The 22,933-nt window shown below is 50.6% G+C and overlaps 1 protein-coding gene across 1 annotated transcript in view; it reads left to right on the plus strand.

Moving 5' to 3' along the window:
• Positions 1–22,933, plus strand: part of MROH1 (maestro heat like repeat family member 1) — an 87,622-nt gene extending 64,689 nt beyond the window's left edge. The window contains exons 33-43 of the mRNA XM_042464492.1: positions 1,471–1,636; positions 4,611–4,816; positions 9,633–9,770; positions 10,966–11,080; positions 13,689–13,835; positions 15,540–15,728; positions 17,183–17,338; positions 17,439–17,573; positions 19,508–19,610; positions 19,747–19,812; positions 22,178–22,933. Of these exons, the coding sequence (XP_042320426.1) occupies positions 1,471–1,636; positions 4,611–4,816; positions 9,633–9,770; positions 10,966–11,080; positions 13,689–13,835; positions 15,540–15,728; positions 17,183–17,338; positions 17,439–17,573; positions 19,508–19,610; positions 19,747–19,812; positions 22,178–22,263 (1,507 nt within the window). The 3' untranslated portion in view covers positions 22,264–22,933. The remainder of the gene's footprint in view (positions 1–1,470; positions 1,637–4,610; positions 4,817–9,632; positions 9,771–10,965; positions 11,081–13,688; positions 13,836–15,539; positions 15,729–17,182; positions 17,339–17,438; positions 17,574–19,507; positions 19,611–19,746; positions 19,813–22,177) is intronic.

Consider the following 22,933-nt stretch of genomic DNA (forward strand, 5'->3'; position numbering starts at 1 on the left):
CAGAGGCTGCTGGACTGAGATGGATCGTAAGGACACCTCTTGGGTGTCCACTTTGAGCTGTGGACCCCTGTGTGGCAGGGGCTGGACTAGATGCCCCCTTCCCAAGTCCCTTTCCAACTCTGTTGTTGTGGTCTCCTTTCAATGTCTATTCCAGTGATTTGACCATTTTGTCCTGGAAGGGGGTGGAATTTCTTCTGGAGGTCTCACATGGAGGTTGGATCATGGTAATCTCTCAGGGCTGGATTCCTATATAGAATCTTAGAGTTGGAAGGACCCCAAGGGCCATCCAGTGCAACCCCCTTTTCTAGGTGGGAACACGAATCAGAATCTGGAGCGGCAGAAAACAAGCTTGCTCCATCCTCGACACTGATATCCCTAGCTATCGGCCCCATACGACAGGCCAAAATAAACTGCTTCAGGTCACTTTGGAGTATGCTGTTTTAATGATGCAATGCGTCCTATTTTTTTTTCCTGTTAAATTTGGTAATTGTTGTGTGCCTTCAAAATCACTTCCAACTTATGGCGAACCTAAGGCAAAGCCATCATGAGGTTTTCTTGGCAGATGTTGCCAAGAAAGTGGGGTTGCCATTGCCTTCCTCTGAGGCTGAGAGAGAGTGACTTGTGCCCAAGGCCATCCTGTGGGTTTCCATAGCTGAGCAGGAATTTGAACCCTGGTCTCCAGAGTCATAGTCCAACACTCAAGACCAAGAACACTCTCAAATGCAAAAGTGAAAAACAATCAGATGAGATGTCACTACAGGATGATTTGAAAAGAATGCTGCAAAACCGAGTAAGAACAGTTTTACTTTCGCATCATTCTTTTTGAATCACCCAGTAAAACGCCACTAATTTAGAACATAATAGTAAGGACAAAGAGAGCACAGCACAGCCCTGTCTCCCCCAAAATACCTGCCTAAAAGGAAAAGCCTTTACCTTCCAGGGAAGTAGAGCAGAGAGGGGACCAAACTAGTCTGCTGTGGGAGGGAGTTCCACAGTCTTCTGGGGGCAGACTTAGAGCAGACCCCATCTCCTGGATCCTCCCTAGATGTGTGTGTGGGGAGGGGGGAACCAAGAGAATGTCCCCCCATGAGGCTATCCAAACTCAGGCAGGTTCAGAGAATGTTCAGGCTTTCAGAGCTGGAAAGCTGAGAGGGGAGGCTTCCTTGGCTGTGGGGTCTCTTTGTTATCCAGTCCTTCCTTCCTTCTGCAAAGTCCCTGGTCTTTGGGGGTCTGGATGCTGGAGGAATAGATGAGAGTGTGGGAGCACTTAGGGTCATGGTTGTTTGGGAGGGGAAGCCTGCCTTTGCTCCCACCGTGGCTCTTTGCCGTGGGCAGTGCACCTGCTCCTCTGGTCATGAATGAGGGACTCCCAGCTCTGCTCTGGGGCTCCTTGCAAGCGACTCTCCTGCAAGACGTTCCTCGCTCACCTTGTGCTGATAATGGCAACCCACCTTCCTCCTCTACCTGCAGCTATACCTGCACCATGTGGCGGGCACTGGCTTCGGAGCCCCCCCTGACCTCCCAGGTCTTGGAGCTGCTGCTGGAGAAAGTCAACCGGGACGTCCCATACAAGGAGAGCAGGTCCTTCTTGCGGGGAAGCGGTGCAGAACGCGTGGCCACTGTCTTCCCCCTTTCGGTGAGTGAGCGTCCTGACTGAAGTCTACCAACCCCGGTGTCCCCTTCCTTTCCCCAGGCCAGATCTATTTTGCCCCCCTATCCAAAACAACTCCCCTTCTCTTGGGACGCTGGATCTGGGAAGGGCCTCTCCATCCGTTGTCCGCCACCGATGCCATGCCTGTTAGTGCTAATCCTCCGGCTCATAAAGAGCCTCTCAGGTGTTCCTCCCCAGGGGGATTGCTTTGCATTTTATTCTGTCTCCCCCCCAAGGAAAATAAACACTGCCCTGGCAGGGAGCAGGGAAGCAGCTGTGGATATTTCCTCCTCTGCTCCGGCCTCAGAGCAGATGGCAGTGAAAGCTGAAATCTGTAGACGTTCCCTGCACTAGTCCCTGGCAGTGAGTAAGACCTCGACCCGGGCATTTGCCACACTGTGTCTGTTCTGCTTCTGGAAGGCTGCAGTGGGGAAGTGTGTGCCCCCCATCTCTGGCTCTGGGGCTGCCAGTGATCCCCATAATGAAAAGTTGACCCCCTCCAGCAATCACCCTTCAGTCCTGGCCTGCTCTCCTGCTGCTTCCAAACACAGAAGTCTTCCTCTCCTATCCTGTGACCCACTTGCAGGATGCACACATACACATTATAGGCCCTGATTTTGTAAGCTATGAGCAGAGCTGTTGTAGGGGAATTCAAGTTTCCTAAGGCTTCAGCCCTTGATAAGGAAACAAAAAATATCAAAACTATCAAAGCCAAGCCTGTGAGGGTCTTGCTTGTAAATCAGCAGAGCAGCAGAAACGTCTTTTGTCTTAAGATACTTCTATAAGAACTGAGGCTGACACAAATAGCTTGTAGTTTAAAAAACAAAACTTTACTAATGGCTTAAATCTACATATGCATGGAAGCTACATCCTAACCTATCTGGTGAATAGTTTAGGTAAAAGAAGGAGTTTGTATCTCACCATCTTTGGGAGGAAAGTTGAGAGAGCATGGTGATGGAGAGACCCAGGAAAGCAGGAGAGATCTATTGTGTGAGAGGACTTCCTAAGGAAGTCACTTAGATCACATGATCTGTTTACCAACTTAAAAAGGTATTTATTGCCCCTGGAATTTAGCCAGACCAAATGGCAGGCAAAGAGAGATAGAAGACAGTAGAGCTGCATGCAGAAAATCCTATCTCTCTGAGGAGGAGGAGAGAGAATGCAATGATTTTCCAACAGCTGTTAATAACAGAGTCTCTAGAAGCCGAAGCTGGTTTTAGGTCACTGCACATGGCACCAAAATTTCCTTAACAGTGTTCACCTGGGCGTTTAGGGCCTTGTATGATCTCCATTGAGTTTTTTCCCTTTGCAGATTTTGGTTTGAATGATGAGGGTGTTTTAGGGTGATCTTACTGACTGTACTGTGCCCCGAGATTGGCTTGATTTGGGGCAGACATGAAGAAATAAAATAAAAGAATAACTCTGCCCTCAGGTCAGCTTTGATTCACGGTTCCCTTTGAGTAAGAGATGTTGTTATTGACAACCCTTCTCAGGTCTTGCAAAGGGCTGTAGAAGATGACTGTTTTGTGATACAGATGTGGGTGGCTGCAGTTGTTGTTATGTGATGTCAAACCAGCTTTGGTTTCTGGAGACCCTCTTATTAACAGCCCTGCTCATGTCTTGTAAAATCAGGGCCTGTAATGTGTATGTGTGTATTGCAAAGTGCCATCAGCTTTAACTTCTGGAGATCCTGTGAATGAGAGACCTCCAAAAGATCCTGACACTTAACAGCCCTGCTCTGGTCCTGCAAAGTCAAGGCAGCAGCTCTGGTTTCCTTGGCGGAATCAATAAATGAGTTTAGCCAAGGAGGGCAGGGCAGCGAAAGCCCCCAAAGGCTTCAAGGACTGACTTTTGCACAGAGTTGTAAGAGGCGCGGGTTTGGCACTCGGATCCCTGCCGCTCGCCTTCTGTGCTAACCTTCAAAGCTGTGCCAGTTAGAACATTTTTTAAAAAGTATGTGCGTTGCTTTTGTGGGAACCTTTTCAACGACTGCGAAGGAATTCTTTTGATGGAAAATAAAAATTTCACGTCAGTTGGCTCTGCAAATGCCCAAAGAGCCACTTAACTCTTCAAACAAAATGACATCTTCAATGTTGGGACTGATCATCTGTTGGTCGATTGCATGACGCTCATGTCCCTGGTCAGCACTAGACCCACAATGACCCATCATGCGTGAGTGCTAGGCTTGGCTGCCCCACTTGGAAAAGGGTCCAAATTGGTGTGAGTAGCCCTGGAAGCTGTATCCTCTCTGTGTGTGTTTGTGTGTGTATGGACCAACAGTTTCTGAAGAGAGGTCCCAGAGCAGTCAAGGATTCCCCGTCAGCCCCCTTGGATTCTTTGTTAAATGGGGGTCCTTCCTCCCCCCCTCCCCAGAATTAGATTTGTCACATTTGTGTAGCTTGAGCTGTCTCCATAGAGGAAGGTCTGGCCAGTTGACCCTCCCTGTCTAGAAGCAGTCTACGTCAAAGCAGAAGACGACCAGGCCTCAAAAAAGGAGGGGGTAATCCTCCCTAGTGGCAAGGGGGGGGTCTGGAGATGGAGACTTGGGGAGGTGGGAGCAATGTCAAGGGAAGGCAAATTTGGCAGGGAGCCCCGTTTGCCTTCTCTGCCCTGCCTTCTGGGTTGTTTGCTGCCCGGTCCCTTGTGACTCAGGGAGCTGGCCCCTCACGCACCCTGTGTGGACAACGAGCTCTTGGCCTGTCTGTGGCATTGGAAAGGCAGTCTCCCCCCTCCAGATCTGTGTGCCCTTCCATTGGCCATGCTTGAGTGCTTCATCCTTACTGTGTCTTTTGGGACCCCTGGCTCCATACTCCTGGGTGACTGCGGCTGCCCATTGCTGACCAAGAGGTCAAGCCCTGGCTGGAAGGGAAGAGGATATTTGCTGACTCCTGTCTGATACAGTTATGGAGGATCCCTTTTGACCCCTTTCCATGTCTCCTCTGTCTGCCCTACTCTACAGGCCACATGCGCTTTGCATGAGATCGTGTCTGTCCGGGAGTCTGGGCCGGCGGTTGTGGGCCTCTATGCGGAGCTGTTTGTGTCCCTCCTGCTTCGGGTCAGCTGTACGGTGGGCGTCCATCCCCCCAAGAACCTGCAGCCCAAAGAGAGGAAGAGCACCGGAGGACGTGGCAGTGGGCAGCCCTTCCGGACTCTGGATCCCTGCAGGTACGCGGGCAGCAGGGTGGGCATGGGGCACCTGGGCAGCAGAACAACCGGGCTGCTGACCGGATGCTGGTAGCAAGAGCCCTGTGTGTGTATCTGTGTGTTTGTGAGAGATGTGTGTGCAATGGAACCACTTCCTTTACCTTCCATGTGGAACTGATTTTATGTGTGTGTGTTCTCCCTGCATCCCCCGCCCCATCTTTTCACAAACACAATCGCAAGCACTCTTCGTGTGTGTAATATGATGGTTGGATAATACTCCACGGCCCATAACGTACGAGGTATGAAGGCAGGTCTGACCTCCATGGGGGTGGAGGGTGGGATTAAGCCCCCCGTTTTCCACACACTCGTCTCTCCCTAAATCAGGAAATATTAAATCGCTCTTCCTGCTGCAGCCTGGCTTGTGGTTTGCATTTGCATTCCTCCAACGGCGCTGAGGTGCCCGTGCCGGCCGCTTGCGGGGCTGCCGGATTGGATTACGGAGGAGGCCTTTCCAAACTGCTGGAATTGCTGCTGGGGGTGAGCGGCGGCGGCGGCGGCGGCGGCCCCGGGCCCTTGGCACAGACAGGCAGGCAAGGGAGGAGGCATACGCTACTCTCTCGGATTAAAATCAGATCCAGCGTCTGGCTGTGTACAAGCATGAGCATTCAAAGCAGCCTTCCTACAAGTTACTTGGAAGCTGTCTTTCCTCCACACAAAAGACATTTAGCTCCCAAATTAGCCAAGAGGAGATCATTCAGGATCTACTTAAAGTGCTTTGCAGAAGCATTCACACATCACACCCCCCCCCTCTCCAACATCCCTGCCTGCAAATGGGATTGCGTTTAATTGGCGGCATTCCCTCTCAATACACACACACACAAGGCAAAGGTGCTTTTTAAACATTGTGGCACAAAAGTTAACCAAAGCAAACAGGAAAAGTCAGCATTGAGGATGGAATAGCTTGCAGAAGTATTCAGCACCCCCTCCCTCCCCTCACCCCTGTTTTGAGTTTTCCACATTTTTCTTGTTTTCCAGCAGGATTCTGGCATGGATGTAGCTGTCTTTGTGGTAACGCTTGATGCAGGCAGGATACTCAGTGCGGTGGCATTGCAAAGTATTTTTTTAAATCATACCACAGGAGTAAATGTCAAAATTGCAGGCTGCAACACTCCAAAAAGTGGTGAAAAGTGTGTGTGTGTGTGTGTGTGCGTGTGTGTGTGTGTGAATATTTCTACAAGGGTCTGTACTAGATTGCTGGCTGATGTCCTGTCAGTTGGCAAAGTTTTCCGACTTCCAAGTTGTGTTGGCAAGAGCAACAACAAAATGAAGCTGCCGGAAAAAAAAAAGACTTGGGGGGGAGGGAGGCAGAATGGACGATGGCCAGGATACGGTTTTTAGGATCACAGAGTTGGAAGAGGCCACAAGGGCCAGCTCCCTGCCATGCAGGAAGACACAGTCAAAGACACAATTTTTGCACAAAGCGGCTTCTGTAATCCTGGTTCGGGATCTGCTCACTCATTCCTGGGCTCTTAGAAGGCCCTGCTCCTCCATTCCTTGTGTGTCTGTGCTACCTAAGCCCTCTACTCTCTCTTATCGGTCCCACTAAGTTGCTCCTCATAGGGCTTTATGGTTTCCAGACCCTTCACCATTTTGGTTGCCCTCCTCTGGACACACTCCAGCTTCTCAGCATCCTTTTTAAATTGCGGTGCCCAGAATTGGACACAATTCAAAAACGATGTGGAGAAACTGGAGCCTGTCCAAAGGATGGTGACTAAAATGGTGAAGGGTCTGGAAACCATGCCACCTTATTATTATTATTATTACTATTACTATTATTATTATTATGCTTTATTTATATGGCGCTGTAGATTTGCACAGCGCTGTACATACAAACAATAAAATAGATAAGAGTAAACCTACCCATGGCGTACAATCTAAGAAAGACTTAGGAAGCTGGGGATGTTTAGCCTGGAAAAGAGATGGTTAAGAGGTGATATGATAGCCCTGTTTAAGTATTTGAAGGGATGTCACTTTGAGGAGGGAGCAAGCTTGTTTTCTGATGCTCCAGAGAATAGGATACTGAGCAATGGACTCAAACTACAGGAAAAGAGATTCCAGCTCAACATTAGTAAGGACTTCTTGATGTTAACAGCTGTTTGACAGTGGATCACACTCCTTCAATGCAGAATTGTGAAGTTTCCTTTTTGGAGGTCTTTAAACAGGCTGGAAGGCCGTCTTTTGGGGGCTGCTTTGATTGAGAGTTCCTGCATGGCAGAATGGGGTTGGACTGGATGACCCTTGGGAGAGGGGTTTCTGGGAGAAAAGGCAACTTTGGTCCCCTGGGACCAAAGTCTGGCCCCATCCCCACCCCTTAGACCTGTAGAGTCTGGAGAGAAGTGCCATTCCTGGACACCTTTTGTCAGGCTTCTTCTCTGCTTCATTCCTCCACCTGGATTCGACCCTTCTTGCCAGTCTTGTGACTGGCATTGGATCATGTTTGGATAAACTTTGTCTTTCTTGCATGGCCTGGCTGCTGTCCCTCTGCTTTGCACTCTTGAAAGCCTATAGTTCTCACTGCTGTCAAAAACAAAGGAGCTCCTCAAGGATAAGGACACGAACTGATGGATTCAAGATAAAAAACAAAAATTCCACCTAAATGTTAGGAAGAATGTCTTGACTTTAATGAGGACTCGAAAAGTTGGAATATGGGCTGCCCCAAGGGGTGGCGGGCGCCCCATCGTTGGAGGTCTTTAAACAGAGCTTGGATGGGCATCTTTTGGGGGTGCTTTAGTTGTGGATTCCTGCATGGCAGAATGGAGTAGATGGCCCTTGCAGTCCCTTCCAACTCTTTAACACCCTCGTATTCTGCAAACAGTTCTGTGCCATTTTCTGTCCCGTCTGTCTGTCTGCTCTGTGGCCTTGCAGCTTTGCTGTGAGCATAGAGCCCAAGGGCAGTAGCAGAAGCAGCAGGGGTGGGCATGGCTGCTGCCACCACCACCATCATCATCATCATCATCACTCTCATCACTACCACCTCCTGCTTTCCCCCAAAAATTGGATTCAAGGTGGCTTACAATTTAAATCAAGAGCAATAGAGCTAAAGATATATAAAAGTCAACTCTAAAATAGAATTAAACCACTCACCGTTTAAAATTAAAATGCATCACTCAAAAAAGGATAAAAAGCTAAAGAGTTCAATAAAAGCAAAACAGTTCTCTCTCAAAAGCCATTTCTTTCTGTTTGGAAAACCTGCCTGAATATAAAGGTCTTTGCTTGCTGATGCAAGGGTATGGGATATTGGGGGGGGGGCATTTCTGGACCCTTTGGGGGGTCTCCCAGCCTTCTGGGGGGGTCATGACTTTGGCCTTGCTCACAATCAGCAGAGGAGGGTGAGCAGTACCGGGGGTCAGGAGGAAGTTGTGTGTGTGTGTGTGTGTAAGAGAGAAGAGTGCTGAGTTGTGAAATTCCAGCTTTCCCTGGGAGGTGGGTTTGCTTACACCGCTGCAGGCCCCTTCCTGTCTGGATTCCATCCTTTCCCATCGAGGCTGGTGGGTTGCAAGGAACTGGGATGGGGGGCAAAGTGGGGGTCCTTGAGCTGGAAATACCTGGAACATAGGTCTCAGAGGTGACAATGAAGGTGAGCAAAGCCAAGGAGCAAAGCCATTGTGTGTGTGTAATTGTGAGAATGAACAGTGGAGGGAAGAAGGACCTTGCATTTTGCAGGGGGAGACTTTGCGGCAGTTGGGAGGCTTGACAGTTAGCCGGACCCAGCATGGACGCTGGCACTCCTTTCTGGCATCTGAGGCCATCTTGGGTCTCCCTTTCGTCATAGGATCCTAGGGTTGGAAGAGACCACAAGGGCCATTTCCTCGTTGTCTAGGATGAATGTGTGTAGATCCTCCATGCTCATTATTTTTGTGTTCTTTATATTCAACAGTAATCCTGCCTTTGCACTTTCTTCCTTGACCTTCCTCAGTGATTGTTCATTATAACGCAAAAATAATCCGAACGAAAAGCTCCTTTGTACTTTCAGAATTTAGTGAAAGTAAAAAGGAACTGGTTTTGACCACTTCGCGTTAGGGTTATTTTTGCATTATTTCTCTTTCACGCACATGCTGTCTGAAAAACATCCCACAAATGTGGCTTTTTTCCACTTTCTGTTCATGTTAACCCTGAACGTCATCTGAAAAACAACCCCCAAATGTGGGTTGTTTCCAGTTTAAATTTGTTCTGTGTGATAAAGTCCTATGATTCTGTGACTTGTGAGGAATCTGTGCAAGGTTGTGTTGGAAGGACCTGTGTGTGTGTGTGTGTGTGTGTGTGTGTGTGTGTGTGTGTGTTGCAAGTCCTTCAAAACGCACCCCTGCTCCCTCTTTGACTAAATAGGGCCTCTTTTTGCAACCCATTCCTTCCTTGGGCACGCATGTGTCTGTGTGTGTTTGTGTGAGGGAGAGAGAGAGCCTGTTTCCTGCTTTAGAGACCCCCAAATATTATCCCTTCCTAATATTTTGGATTTGCTGTGACAGGGTAATGTATGTTTCCCAGATGTCGGGCTGGCTCGCCGCACCATAATCCCCCCATAAAACGTTAAGGCCTTGGAGCCCTCCTTCAAGCGGCTCTGGCCCTCTTAGCTACTCAGCCGGTGTGTCTCGGCTGCCGCTCAAAGAGGGGCTGCTCCGGGTGCAAAGGAGCCATGAGTTATGGCTGCTGCGCTTCCCCTCTGCCCTCCCTCTGACGTTGCCCTCACAGGCCTCCTTGCGCCTCTTGCCCCATAGTTAGGGGACTTAGCCCCTCTTGATGGAGCCAGGTGGCCTTTTCATATCTGTCTCCTCTCTAGTTCTGCAGTGGAGACCCTGAAGGCCATGCTGACCCAGGGGGGCAGCGAAGAGGTGGTCCGGGCTGTGGCCGAGGCGGAGGGCTGGGAGTGGCTCCGGAGCATGGAAAGGCACCACGACGGCGTAGCCCTTCTGGCCAGGTAAGCCAAGCGAGGGAACCGGCCCTTGAGTTGTCCACTGGGGCTTTGGCCGCGTTGTCTCTGGCCACAGCAGGTCTCCTGAATCGCCCTTGGTCCACCTTAGGCCTTGGCCCCATTTCTTTTTGGACAAGGTTGGCTCTGGTCTCTGGGTTGGGGAATTCTTCTCCCTTCTCTCCTCTGAATCTTCCCCATTTCCCAGGATTCCTTGGGGCTGCTCAGGCCAGGGCTTCTGTCCCTCTTCATCCAGCCAGCAGTGGTCCTATTGGCCAAGAGAGTGAGCCTTTTGAAGCCTGGGCTACTCCAGTCTGGTCTGTGACCCCTCTGGGTCCCTCCCTCCAGTCCAGCTTCCTTCATCCATGTGTGTCCCCTCTCCCTTTTCTCCCCTGAACCCTTGGGGCTCTTTGGACAAGGTCTTCTGTCTGCTCTTGCCCTGCCAGTGGCAGTTCTTGACCTATCTTGCGCTAAGAGAGTGAACCTTTTGAAGCCTGGGCCAGGCCAGTCTGGCCTGTGGACCCTCTTGGTGCCTCAGTCTGGTCCAGCTTCCTGCGTCCAAGCGAGCCCCTGAAGAAGGGAACAGGTGGACCCTCAGAGGTCTGACTGGACCAAGTGTTGAGGTCCATAGGCTGACACTTCTGAGTCTGCCAGTGGCAGCCATTGAGGTGGCCCCTCTCTTGATGTGGAAGTGGAGTTCAGGATGCAATGGTTTTCCAGACCCTAAGCGTTGGTGGGATGTAGGTTGGAATCCACCCAGGCAGCACCCATTTCCCATACTCTTGCCCTCTCATGGCGGCCAGGGAACCCCCTCTCCTGGTGCAAGATTGGCATTGGATGATGGGACAACAGGCCACCTCCAGCTCCTCAAGAACTGGATCAGTGAGGCAGATCTCTCTGTATGTGTGCAATGTGTGTGAACATGAGTACATTGCAGAAGCTGAGCTTCCTCTGCAGTGCCACCATGCATAGTTGTGCATTGTCCATGGATGTACCTGGTTTGCTGTTGCACATGTAGATAATTTGGGTTGAAAATCCAGTCTTACCATTCACAAGCAAGATGGCCTTGTGCAATTGCCTTGTAACCCAGCCTTGTAACCCATGTTAAGCTCTGTCTCATTGAGGCAGGATTTTGACCTCTTTGTTTTCTGCTGTCCTGCTCTCTCTCAAACTCTCTGTGCTCATGTTGCCCTTGTTTCTTCAGTGCCATGGCGAAGCATGCGGGGCCCAAACTCTCCCCGATCGTGAAGAGCCTCTCCCCGATGCTCAACAGCCTCTATGACAGCCAGCGGGTGACCACCACGGCCTTCTTCGCGGAGGTGAGTTGGGGGTTCTCAGGGGAATGTCTGTGTGCCTCTGCCAGGGCAGCGAGGAGGAGGAGGTAGCCTTGGGACTTATGCAAAGCAGAGGGAAACCCACCCAAAACCAGGAGACCAGAATCCTGGCTTCTCCACAAGAGCTTTCAGACCTTTCTAGAGTTGGCCGTTCTGCCTCTCATCCCACCTACACCTGTCTGCAGCCTGAGGGGGAATCACAGAATCATGGAGACCCCAAGGAGCCAGCCAGTCCCCATTCTGCCATGCAGGAACACACAAACAAAGCCCTCCCTGGGACAGATGTCCATCCAGTCTCTGTTTCAAAACCTCCAATGAAGGAGATTCCACTGCTCTCTACTGAGGGAGTGTATTCCACTATCAAAGAGCTCTTATTGTTAGGAAAATTCTTCCTGATGCCCAGATTATCCCTGGTTGGTTTGGCCAGAACAATGGCTCTGGGCAGCTCACAGACCAAGAAGGCCCAGGGCTGAAGGAGAAAGGGGCTGCTTGCTTCCATAGAATCATAGAGTTGGAGGAGACCCCATTCTGCCATGCAGGAACTCACAATTAAAGCATCCCTGTTGACAGATGACCATCCAGCTTCTGTTTAAAGACCTCCAAGGAAGGAGACTCCACCACAATTTCTGAGGAAGAAGTATGTTCCACTGTCAAACAGCTCTTACTGTCAGGATGTTCTTCCTAACATTTAAGTGGAATCTCTTTTCCTGGCGCTTGCATCCATTGCTCCAGGTCCTATTCTTGAGCAGCAGAAAAGAAGCTTGCTCCCTCCGCAATGTGACATCCCTTCAAAAATTTAAACAGGGCTATCATATCACCCCTTAATGGTCTCTACTCCAGGCTAAACATACCCAGCTCCCTAAACCATTCCTCATGGTTTCCAGACCCTTCACCGTTTTAGTCTCCCTCCTTTGGACACATGGCTCCAGTTTCTCAATGTCCTTTTTGAATTGTTTTGCCCAGAATTGAACACAGGATTATTCCAGGTGGAGCCTGACCAAAGCAGAATAGAGTGGCACTATTACTTCCCTTGCTTCCTTCACTGTTCCTTCCCTTGTCATTACCCAAATCTCCCGGTGTTTCTGATATCATCAACATTTTGTGTGTTGACTTGAGCAATGGAAGAAAACTGCAAGGGAACAAAGTGTTTAGATTGGGATCCGTGCGTGAAGGTTTTGGTCCTGTTACGTTCCATGTGTCATTTACTGAAGTAGCTAATTTCTGTGCCGTGGCTCCCAGAACAGTCTGAAAGGCTGGAGGGGACCCCAATCTTTGGGGATGGTTCCAAGACCCCCATCACCTGGCCCGTCCCCCGAGTGAGGCATGTGCTTCATTATGGGCCCTGTGGGGGAGTGAGGTGCCTTTCCTTTTCTTCCCCTCCCCATTATTAATCCCCTGCCCCATTCAGGGAAGTCCAGCCGAAAGAGGTAACCAGACATTCAGACCCCCTTCCTGCCACCCAGGACACATGGCGACCCCTTTGTTGGCCATCTTGCCACCTCCCAGCCCAGGGGAGGAGAGGAATCCAGGCAGCCTTTGTTCCAAAAGAAACCCCCCACTCCCACCGCAGCCTCTGCCACGGCAGCCGCCATGCTCAATCTCTACTCGTAAAGCCCCTCTTAAAGTCTCAGCTGATGGAGCAGCCAGGGATTAAGGCCACCGCTTGGCTGTGGGAAGGGCGGGTGGGGAACCATACAGCTGGACCCCGGCCCAGATCCCCCCTCAGTTGCAGAGGGGAGGGAAATAGCATCACTGAGGAAGAGCAGGAGGAGGAGGAAGGGGTGCCTCCATCTCCCCTCTTCTCCCTCGGAAAGGCACTGAGGTATTCTGGACTGTTCTGTTCTCTTCCCTTCGCTCACAGTCCTGCCCAAGACAGAGGCAAGCTGGTTAGGGGGCTGCCAAGGATATAGGTGTGGCTGTGGGGGTCCCAGCCCCTCCTGGTTCAGCCTCAGAAAGCCGAGGGGCCTCTTTGTGGAGAAGACCTGCTGGAAGCGACCACCTCAGTGCTTTGGCAAACAGTGGGCCATCATTTTCTCTCTTGTGGGGCTGCGCCACCTTGGAATGGCCCACAGATAACTCTGTGCCACAGCCACTCTGGAGAATTGGTGGCCAGAGGGGACTTGGCCTTCCTGTCTGGAAGTTGGGGTGTGTGTGTGTGGCGGCTTGAGATACAACCCCCCGATTCCAGCTGCCCCCCAGCTGTGGCTTCCACTCTACATTCTCTGTGGCTAGGGGAAAAGGACCCCCTGAATTTGGAAAAAAAGAACACCTCTCTAGGAATCGTCAGCTCCTCCAGTGCAACTCTTTAGTCAACGTCTCTCAGAGGTTGACCATAGAATCATGCTTGAGGACTTTCAGATGCCTAGAGAAGTGTTTTTTTCTAGGAGCTTCTCTGTTCTGCAGCACAACTCTCTATGGTTAACTTTTGGCAGAGTTGCGCTGGAGGACCCAGAGATTCCTAGAGAGAACATCTTAATCAAAACCGCAAATAATGAAAGCCACAAAAGTGACACCTTCTGAAAACCACCATCAGCTCCCCGCATATATGTGTCCCTTTGTCATCGTCCCAACTGTTGCACCTCCTCTCTTGCAGCTCCTCAGCAGCAATGTGGTGAATGACCTGATTCTCCTGGAGACCATCATGGACAGCATGACCGCCCGGCAGAGGGACCCTTGCACCCTCGTGCGCATGCTGGCTCTCCGCGGGCTGGGCAACATCGCCTCAGGATCGCCAGAGAAGGTGAGGGCCGAGGGGAAGCCGTCAGTGGCGCTGGCAATGCACTGTGCGCAACATGCGTTGGCTGAGACTGTCCTGGTCTCTAAGTCTGCCAGCTGTGTGTCTCCCTGCAGCCTTTAGGGTGGGAGGGATGCTTTTGGAGGGTGGTCTCTGGGGGGGGGCACAGGCTGCTTGGTAGCTGCAGGCCACTAACATCTCTCCAGCCACAGTGACCATGTCTTCCCTGGTGCACTCCTGGCTTTGTCCAGCAACAAAATGACCAGCACCTGCCTCCAGGAAGCTTTCTCCCCCTTTTTTCTAAAAACATTAGGTTCTCCAGCACAACTCTATGATTAACTTCTTGTAGAGTTGCACTGGAGGATCTAGAGATTCCTAGGTAGAGTTTGCGCTGGAGGCTTCTCTCTTGGCAGAAAAATGTTGGCCGCAGTTTAGAATCAGAGAACTATACATTTGAGAGGAACCCCACTGGCCATCCAGTCTGACCTGCCATTGCAGGAATCCAAAGCTAAAGCAGATGCTTGTCCAATCTGTTTAAAGGTCTCCAAAGGATATGCTTTGATTGAGAGTTCCTGCATGGCAGAATGGGGTTAGACTGGATGGCCCTTTTTGGGGTCTCTTCCGACTCGATGATTCTAAGAGGGATAGTTGGCCACCATCTAAGGCAGACTGTTCTGCTGTCAAACAGCTCTTGCATGGAAGAGTTCTTCCTAATCTTTAGGTGGAATCTCTTGTTTTAGCATCTCTAGAGCAACAGAAAATAAGCTGGATCCCTCGTCTGCATGAGATCCTTCTAGGTCAGTGGTTCGAAAACTTTGGTCCTCCAGATGTTTTGCACTTCAGCTCCCTGAATTCTTGACTGATCACCAAGCTGGCTGGGGCTTCTGGGAGTTGAAGTCCAAAACACCTGGGGGTCCAAAGTTGGAAATGGTTGCTTTTAAGTAAAGATGGCTGCATCATGTCACCTCTCAGACTTCTCCAAGTTTCACCTACCCAACTCTCTCAGTTGTTCTTTACAAAGCATGGTTTCCAGACCTTATATCATCTTGGTTGCCCGTCTCTGGACAGGTTCCAGCTTATCAATGGCCTTCTAGAACAGTGGTGCCCAGAATACGGCACAATATTATTGCAGGTGAGGTCTGACCAAAGCTGAAGAGAATGGCACTAGTATGTCCCTTGATTGGTACACTATACTCCTGGAGATGCAGCCTATAATTGCATTGGCATTTTTGGTTGCTGCATCACAGTCAACTCATGTTTAGCTTGTGGTCTACCATGATCCTGTGATCCCCTTTACATTTCTTGCTTTCAAGCCAGATGTCACCCATCCTTTATTCGTGCATTTCATTTTTCCTGCATCGATACAGTACTTTGCATTTTCTCTGGCTGGCTTCGCTGCCTGCTCCTTATCTAAAGCTGCACCTACTCTGCTCTGTTTTCTCCATCACTTGTTTCTGCCCTCCATTTACATGTTCCTCCTGCTCCTCATGTCCAGCAGGGCTTTGGCTAAAGACATACAGATGTCCAAGTTGGAGAGCAGTGGCCTTGCCCTATGGCATCCACTTTGCTCAGTGCCAATGCCCTGGTCTTTGAGGGAGTTGGGTAGGTGAATTAAAGTCCACCAGACATCCCTGGGGAGGGATGGGGTCTTGCAGAAAGCCCCCCAATTGACACTGACTGTCCTCCATTGGTGCTCTGTCTGCCCTCCAGGTGAGGAAGCACGGGGCCCAGCTCCTGGCCTCCATGATGAACGGCATGGACGACAAGGATGACCCCCACCACGCCGTCGCCCTGGAAGTCATGTCCAGCCTCTCCAAGCTCCTGGCCTTCGTTGAGGAGAGGGACGTCCGCTCCATGCTGCTCCACATTGCCATCCGCATCCGGCCGTTCTTCGACAGCGTAAGGGGCAGGCAGGGTGATGGAAGGGAAAGGGCAGTGCCCTCTCTAGGTGGGCAGTGGAGAGGGCACAAAGGGGCACTGGTGGCGTTGGCCATGCCGGCATGCATAGGGCAGAAGGCAGTGTGGGGAAGGGCGCAATGGGGTAGGTGGAGTGGACCCCAGGGACCCCCCGCTGCAGGGCAAACCAGGTCCAGCTTGTGGGGAGGAGGTGGCGGACATGTGCCCCACAGCAAAGGCTATGTGGGCAGTTCAAGTTTCCTGAGGCTTCTGCCTTTGTTCAGGACACAAAAATATTTAACTATCAGAAATATCAAAGCCCAAGGCTGTTAGGGTCTCGCTTTAAATCTCCAGAGGAACAGAGATATCTAAGGATGCTTCTCTGAGAACTGAGACTGACTCAGAAACAACAAACACAAATAGCCTGCAGTTTAAAACAAAGTTTACTAATGGCTTGAATCTACTTGTGCAGAGAGGCTACATCCTAACTAAAGCTAATGAACAGTTTAGGTAAAAGAAGATGATCTTTAATCTCATCATCTTTCCAAAGAAAGTGGAGAGAGGAGGGAAATGGGGGACCAGAGACTGGGCAGGAGAAGCTTGCTCAAAGGATGTTAGCTGAATCACGAGGGTTATTTGTCAACTTAGAAAGGTTGTGATTCAGTCAGAGCAAATGGGACATTTCAATGAAGGAAGACAGCTGAATTTGTTTGTAGGGAATCCTGTATGAGGAGGGAGGGAGAGAATGCTGAATTCTTCCAACTGAGAGGAGGGCCATTTCTGAGAAGGAAGGCAGATCCATGTAGAGGACAATAAAGAGTATGCTTGATACCCCAGGAGGGCAGAGGAAGAAGCTTGGATTGGGGCATAATTTTCCCACTTCTTTTCCTTGGTCATAGTGCAATACTTCCCAAAACTTCAGTCCTTCCTTCCTTCCTTCCTTCCTTCCTTCCTTCCTTCCTTCCTTCCTTTCTTTCTCAAGGTGACTTGCAAAGATCAGAAAAAATGATGATAAAAGCACATACAAGCTATAAGTAGAAACATACAAAACATACCTAGAGTCACACAGTGTGTGTGTGTGTGTGTGTGTGCGCGCGCACACACACACATGCGCGTACATACACGCACACACATACCCCACTCACTTCCATGCCAGCATTCTCTGAAGATGCCAGCAGCCACAGATGGCGGCGAAACGTCAGGAATAAACTTTTCTAGAACATAGAACTATGGATGCTGGCCATAAAAGCCTTTGACTTTGCATACAAAAAGTTGTTATCCAAGTGCGATTGAGCTGTCTGCAGAGCATATAAAGGGTCTACGTCCTTTTCCAGCTGATGGGTCATATTCCCAGGAAGGAGACAGGAGGCCTTCCCTGTCTTGACTTATGGGGAAATGGGGGTATGGGAATCGGGGCCCTTCCCGGCCCCCACCCCACGGTTCTGCTTCGCCCACAGGAGAACCACGAACTCCGCCGGTCGTCCATCGTCCTCTTTGGGAACCTGACCAAGTTCAGTGCCGGGAGTTGTGAGGACGCCTTCTTTGAGCAGATCCTGAATGGTCTGGTGACGCTGCTGCTGCACCTTCAGGACCCAAAGCCAGAGGTCATCAAGGTAGGGGGGCATCTCCCATTAGAGTGCCTGGCCCTTTGAGGCGGGTGGATTGGCAGCAGGAGCAAGGCTCATGGCCATGGCTCATCCTCCTCTTTTACAGGCCTGCAAGTTTGCACTGCGCATGTGTGGCCCCAGCATGGGCTGCCCAGTCCTTTGCGACATGTTCCAGAACCACCTCCATGAAGACCGGACTCTCCACTATGGCGAGTTCATGAACGATGTGTGCAAACATCTGGTGAGTCAGTCAGAAAGAGCATGGCAAGGGGAGCGCTCCCAAGCCCACCCTGTCCAGCTCTGTTTCCCCAAACACAACAGGAGGTTTTCACTAACACCAGTCCAAAACAACAGGGAGAGGATAGCAAAGTGTCCCACGCTGTGTATCCCACAGTACATGCACTAAAAACTAATTGAGAGATCTGGGATCCTTAGACCAGTAATCCACAAGGAAACTTATTCCAAAGAAATAAAGTTTATTGTAGAAATACGGCAGAAGTAATCCATTGACACGTTTTTGCAGAATCTGAGGTCCACAGGGAAAAAGTCCCACTTGTAACCTTCCCCAGCCCCTCCTTTCTCCAGCCCAGTTCTATGCCCACATTGCATACAGCTGGCCATGGCAACCACGGCTTCCTCAAGGCCTCAACCTTGGATGCCAGATGCTTCCCAGGGCCTGAGCACTAACCTTCCAAACTGCCGGCTAAGCCTCTCCAGCAAGTGATCATCTGCTAAACTTTTCTACTCTCTTCCCAGCCCCCTCCCACTATAATACCTTTAGACAGAGCAGGAATAGAAGCAGTTATATGAGGGAATACAGATACATGAATTACCATTATAAATGGACCCCAAATGACTGGTTCTGACACTAATGAAGATACTGGAAAACCTTTATGTATGCAAAGATATTCATATGGGTTAACACCAACAACTAATGATAGACAGTGAAATATTAAATCACCTTACATATAGCTACCAAAGAGATTGCTAATGAAAAGTCCAATATAGTCCAGATCTTCCAAACTTCTGCTGTAAACTGAATATGGCCGCAGCTAAATGTAGAAAAATTTAGGGCAATACAAGCTACTTCCATTCACTGCTGTGGATTCAGTGATTTCCAAACTTTGGTCCTCTGAGTGTTTTGAACTTTGAGTCCCAGAAGCATCATCCAGTTTGGACAACAGTTAGGGATTCTGGGAGCTGAAGTCCAAAACATCTGGAAGACAAAGGTTTGGGAATCACCGCCTGAAGATCCTGCTTAGAGCATTGGGGTCAGGGATTCTGTAGCTCTCTTTTGGGTTGTAGAGGCCTCGGTGTGCCCTTTAGGCTGAGGAATAAGGCATCCAGTTGATGGTCTCCTCTTTAAAAGTCTTTTGGTCTGTCTTAGCGTCTAGTTCCCAGAGGCTGTGTTGGGTGGAGACCACATGGCTCTCCAGCACTTATTGACCTGCAGTTCCCATCAGCCCTAGCCAGCATAGCCAGTGGTGAAGGATTATGGGATTTGTAGTCTGGAAAGTATCTGGAGCACTGCTGTTTTCCCCTCTTGGTTTAGCTGCTCCCTCCATGGATCACAAGCACTGAGAATCATTGCAATTGTTCCAGCCTCCCTTCCTTCTCTGACAGCTGCCAGTCCTGATAACTGGGGCAGCAGGCGTGGGTCAGGTGCTGGCAAAGTGGCTTTGCTGAGGTCTGATGGTGAGCCAGTCAGTCAGAGCATCTTAGCCTTGGGAACGACCCCTAAGGACCATCGAGTGCAACCCACTTCTGCCATGCAGGAACTCACAATCGAAGCATCCCCGACAGATGGCCATCCAGCCTCTGTTTAAAGACCTCCAAAGAAGGAGACTCCACCAAAATCTCCAAGGAAGGAGTGTATTCGACTGTCGAACAGCCCTTACTCTCAGGAAGTTCCTCCTAATGTTGAGTTGGAATCTCTTTTCCTGTACTTTGCATCCGCTGGTCCATTGTGTCCTATTATCTGGAGTAGCAGAAAACAAGCTTGCTCCCTCCTCAGTATGACTTACAGAGGGCTATCATCATATCACTGCTTAACCTTCTCTTCTCCAGGCTAAACATCCCCAGTTCCCTAAGTCTCTCCTCATAGGGCATGGTCTCTTGTGCAATTCTGGATTTAGCTCTCTGACCGCTCTGGGCCTTCTCTCCTCTCTCTTGCAGATGCAGAGCTACCCGGACACTTTGAGCCGCTTGGTCGCCACCAATCTCTTCTACTTCAAGAGCAACTGGGCGGACATCCGAGCTGCCGCCCCTATGTTTGTAGGTGAGGTGCCGCGGAAAGGGTGGGGTGGGAAGGTGTGGATGGCCTAGATCCCGTCCCCGTCCCCCACCATCTTTGGTGTTGTGGGCGCTGTTTCCTTTTGACTACCATGACCATGGAGCATCCCCTTCCCTTCCAGGCTTCCTCGTCCTTCATGTCGACCAAGTCCACGGCCAGCAACTGAACCTGGATGAGCTCATTGCAGGTGAGTGGGGCAAGTGGTCATGCAAGGAGCTTGCAGTGCCACCCTGGGCTGCCCCTCTGGCTTTGAGGGCCACCTGAACGCTCTTTGGAGGCAGAGTTCCCGTGGAATCCTTCAGGGAGGGCTTTCTCTTGGTTCCATCAGCCTCACAGACACGTCCCATATAATCCGCCCCATATGCTCAAGTCCTCTGGCGGACATTTGCTCCCGTCAGACAGGATTAGGTTGGCAATTGTCAGCAAGAGGATGTTTTCTTCAGCCGCCCCCAAATTGTGGAACAACCTGAATTTAGAAGAGTGTTGAAGACTAAACCTCTTCTGGCAGCCTATCCAGATGATTTTTAAAATAGTAAATTTTAAACCTAGGTTGCTTTAATACATATGTGTCTTGTTCGTTTTAAAAAATGCATTGTTTTAGCTAATGCATACAGTGGGCCCTTGACTGTATCGACTGGGGTTTGGTTCCAGGACCCTCGCTGGATATTTAAAATCTGAGGATGCTCAAGTTCCATTAAATCCAATGGCAGAGTAAAATGGCATCCCTTATACAGAATTGCAAAATCAAGGGTTGCTTTTTGGAATTTATATATTTTAAAAATATTTTCAAGCCATGGAGGCTTGAATCCGAGGATAAAAAAGAATTCATGGATATGGAGGGCTGAGTGTACTGTATTTGTTGGTCTGTTTGTCTCTGTCTCAATCCATGGGGAGAGGCTGGTAAGATGATGATGATGATGATTATTATTATTATTATATTAATATTTTAATAAACAGTCCTTTGGTCCAGCTGTGGCAAGGCTGGCCGGCTGGCTAGTTGGAGGGAGGACCAGCAAGTCCTCTTTTCCCTCTCCCCCCCCCATAGCCCCCAATGCAGCCACTCTGAACTCATGGAGGCGAAGGGCCATGGAAAGCAGGGAGGATTGCTGGCGCATTCCTGAGCCCAGCGCCAAGTTGCTCCTTGGTCAGGGCCCTGTCACTCAAAATGGAAGCCAGTTAAGTAACTAACTTTCCTGGATTTCAGGGCTGTTTTTCCTTGTCAGCAGTGACCTCATCGCTTGAGAGCAAGGCTTGGAAAATCTCTGCGCTTTCCAGCAGAGCTTAAAAACCACTAAAAAAGGGAAAACTATCTTTCCGTTGGCTGCCGGAGGGGTCCGAAGAGAGAGGCCCGTCTGTTTGCAGGAGGGCCATGGGGGGAAAGGGGGGGAGAAGAGAGGCTTTGGAGGGGAAGCAGTGCGCAGTTGAGCGAGGGCTCCGGATGGGGTCACCGCAGCTTCCCATATTGAGCGCGAGGCGGCGGTCGGCCTGCCAGCACAGCCCCCTCCCAAAAAAGCTCCTGCAGCTGGCCGGGGCTGATGATCGGCACATAAATCAGGCCGTCTCTTGCTCTGGAGGGACGGGAGAGTCTCAGATTTGCAGTGTAAACATGCTACTGGAAAAATATTATTCTATCTCTGCTGCTCGGGAGGAACTCCTGCCCTGCGCTTCCTCCTCTCAGCTGGGATTGTGCCAACCCAGCGCCCGCCTGGGCCTGTCGCAGGCACCTGCAGCCTTTTCCTGGCCACCCTCCCTGGCCCTTGGCTGCCCACTGACCAGCAGGATGTGGGCACAGTTCCGTCGGCCCCCAAGTGGGAGGAAGGCCCAGAGGTTGGCATCCTCACAGGGCAGCTCTTGGGCCTTTCCTAGCTAGTTATGGGGAGCAGCGAGAAAGATGGTGCCCAGAGAGCAGAAAAGGGTCCCTTGGGTCTAAAGCAGCGGTTCTCAACCTGTGGGTCATGACCCCTTCAGAGGAGACATCTAAGGCCATTGGAAAACACGTATTTCCGATGGGCTTAGGAACCAAGATGAAAATAATTTAATGGTTGGGGATCACAACATGAGGATCTGTATTAAAGGGTCGCAGCATTAGGAAGGTTGAGAAGTCCTCTTTTTCCAGGACATGCCCTACATTTCAACCTTCTGTCCAGGAGGAATTTCACCATCTCCTCCATTTTGAGCACGACTAAGTGTGCATCTACATTTCTTTGAGTGTTCTTAGCTTTATAGTTTGTCACATCCCACATTTTTGTAGAATGTCCACTTTGTGGTGCCTGGTCCGCCTTTGTGGTTAGGACATCTGGTCACCCTGCTTGGGTCCACACTCGCGGGTGGCCTTTGCCTGGGAAGAGTCCTCTCCTTGAGTGACGCTTCCTTTCCCATTCATAGAATGGGGGGGGGGGACCCCAATTCCTTTCCCATTCTTAGAGTTGGGGGGGACCCCAATGGCCATCTACTCCAGCCCCATGCCATGAAGGAACCCATCCCTAAACCACCCAAAAGACAACCAAGACCACCAGTGAAGGTCCCTCACCATTCCTCCTGTTTTCCCATAGCTCTCACTGTGCTGCTGAAGGACCCTGTGGCTGCCGTGCGCATGAAGGTGGCCGAGACCTTGGGCCGTCTGGTCAGGATCGTTTGAGGGCCACCTTTCTTCTGAGGGGTCCAAGCAGGATGATGCCTGAAGGGACAGAACCCGATTGGACTCTTTCTCCCCTCCACCCTAAATCTCTGTCCCTTGCGGCGGGCACCTCTTGGGCACGGTACGTCTTCCAGAGCAACACAAATGCACCTTGACCGTCACATCCATCTTCCAAGGGATGGCCCACGGCAGCAGGATCCAGCACCTTCTTCCCTCCCCCAACATGGCAGAAGTCTTCCGATGCACTTTGAATGCTGTGGGAGCCACTCAGCAGAGCCTAGGATGGTTATATGGTTATTTTCACAAGCATCCCCACTCCTCCAAAGAGGACCCTTGCGCACCCGTCACCCTTCCTTCTCCCCACATCCCTTTCTCCTTGGCCATCATGGACCTTTTCCAGGACAAAGAACGCCTTTCCCCAAACAGGGACTTTGATGGGGTGGGCAGATCAGCACTTTCCCCGTCATGCCTCGGAAACAGTAAGTCCCCTTTTGGCACCCATGGCCGGCATTGCCCACGCACCTTCCCTCTCTGCCATGGGTTTGCTGGGGCAAACAGCTCCTGCCCTTCCAGAGCTTCCACAGGTTCATGCATTGCTCCTCTGGGGAGGAACTTGTACATACAATCAGACAACTTATTTTTAATAAATGAATTGCTTCTCAGGAACCCA

This window comes from Sceloporus undulatus, chromosome 4, assembly GCF_019175285.1.
Source record: "Sceloporus undulatus isolate JIND9_A2432 ecotype Alabama chromosome 4, SceUnd_v1.1, whole genome shotgun sequence".
NCBI classification, from domain to species: domain Eukaryota; kingdom Metazoa; phylum Chordata; class Lepidosauria; order Squamata; family Phrynosomatidae; genus Sceloporus; species Sceloporus undulatus.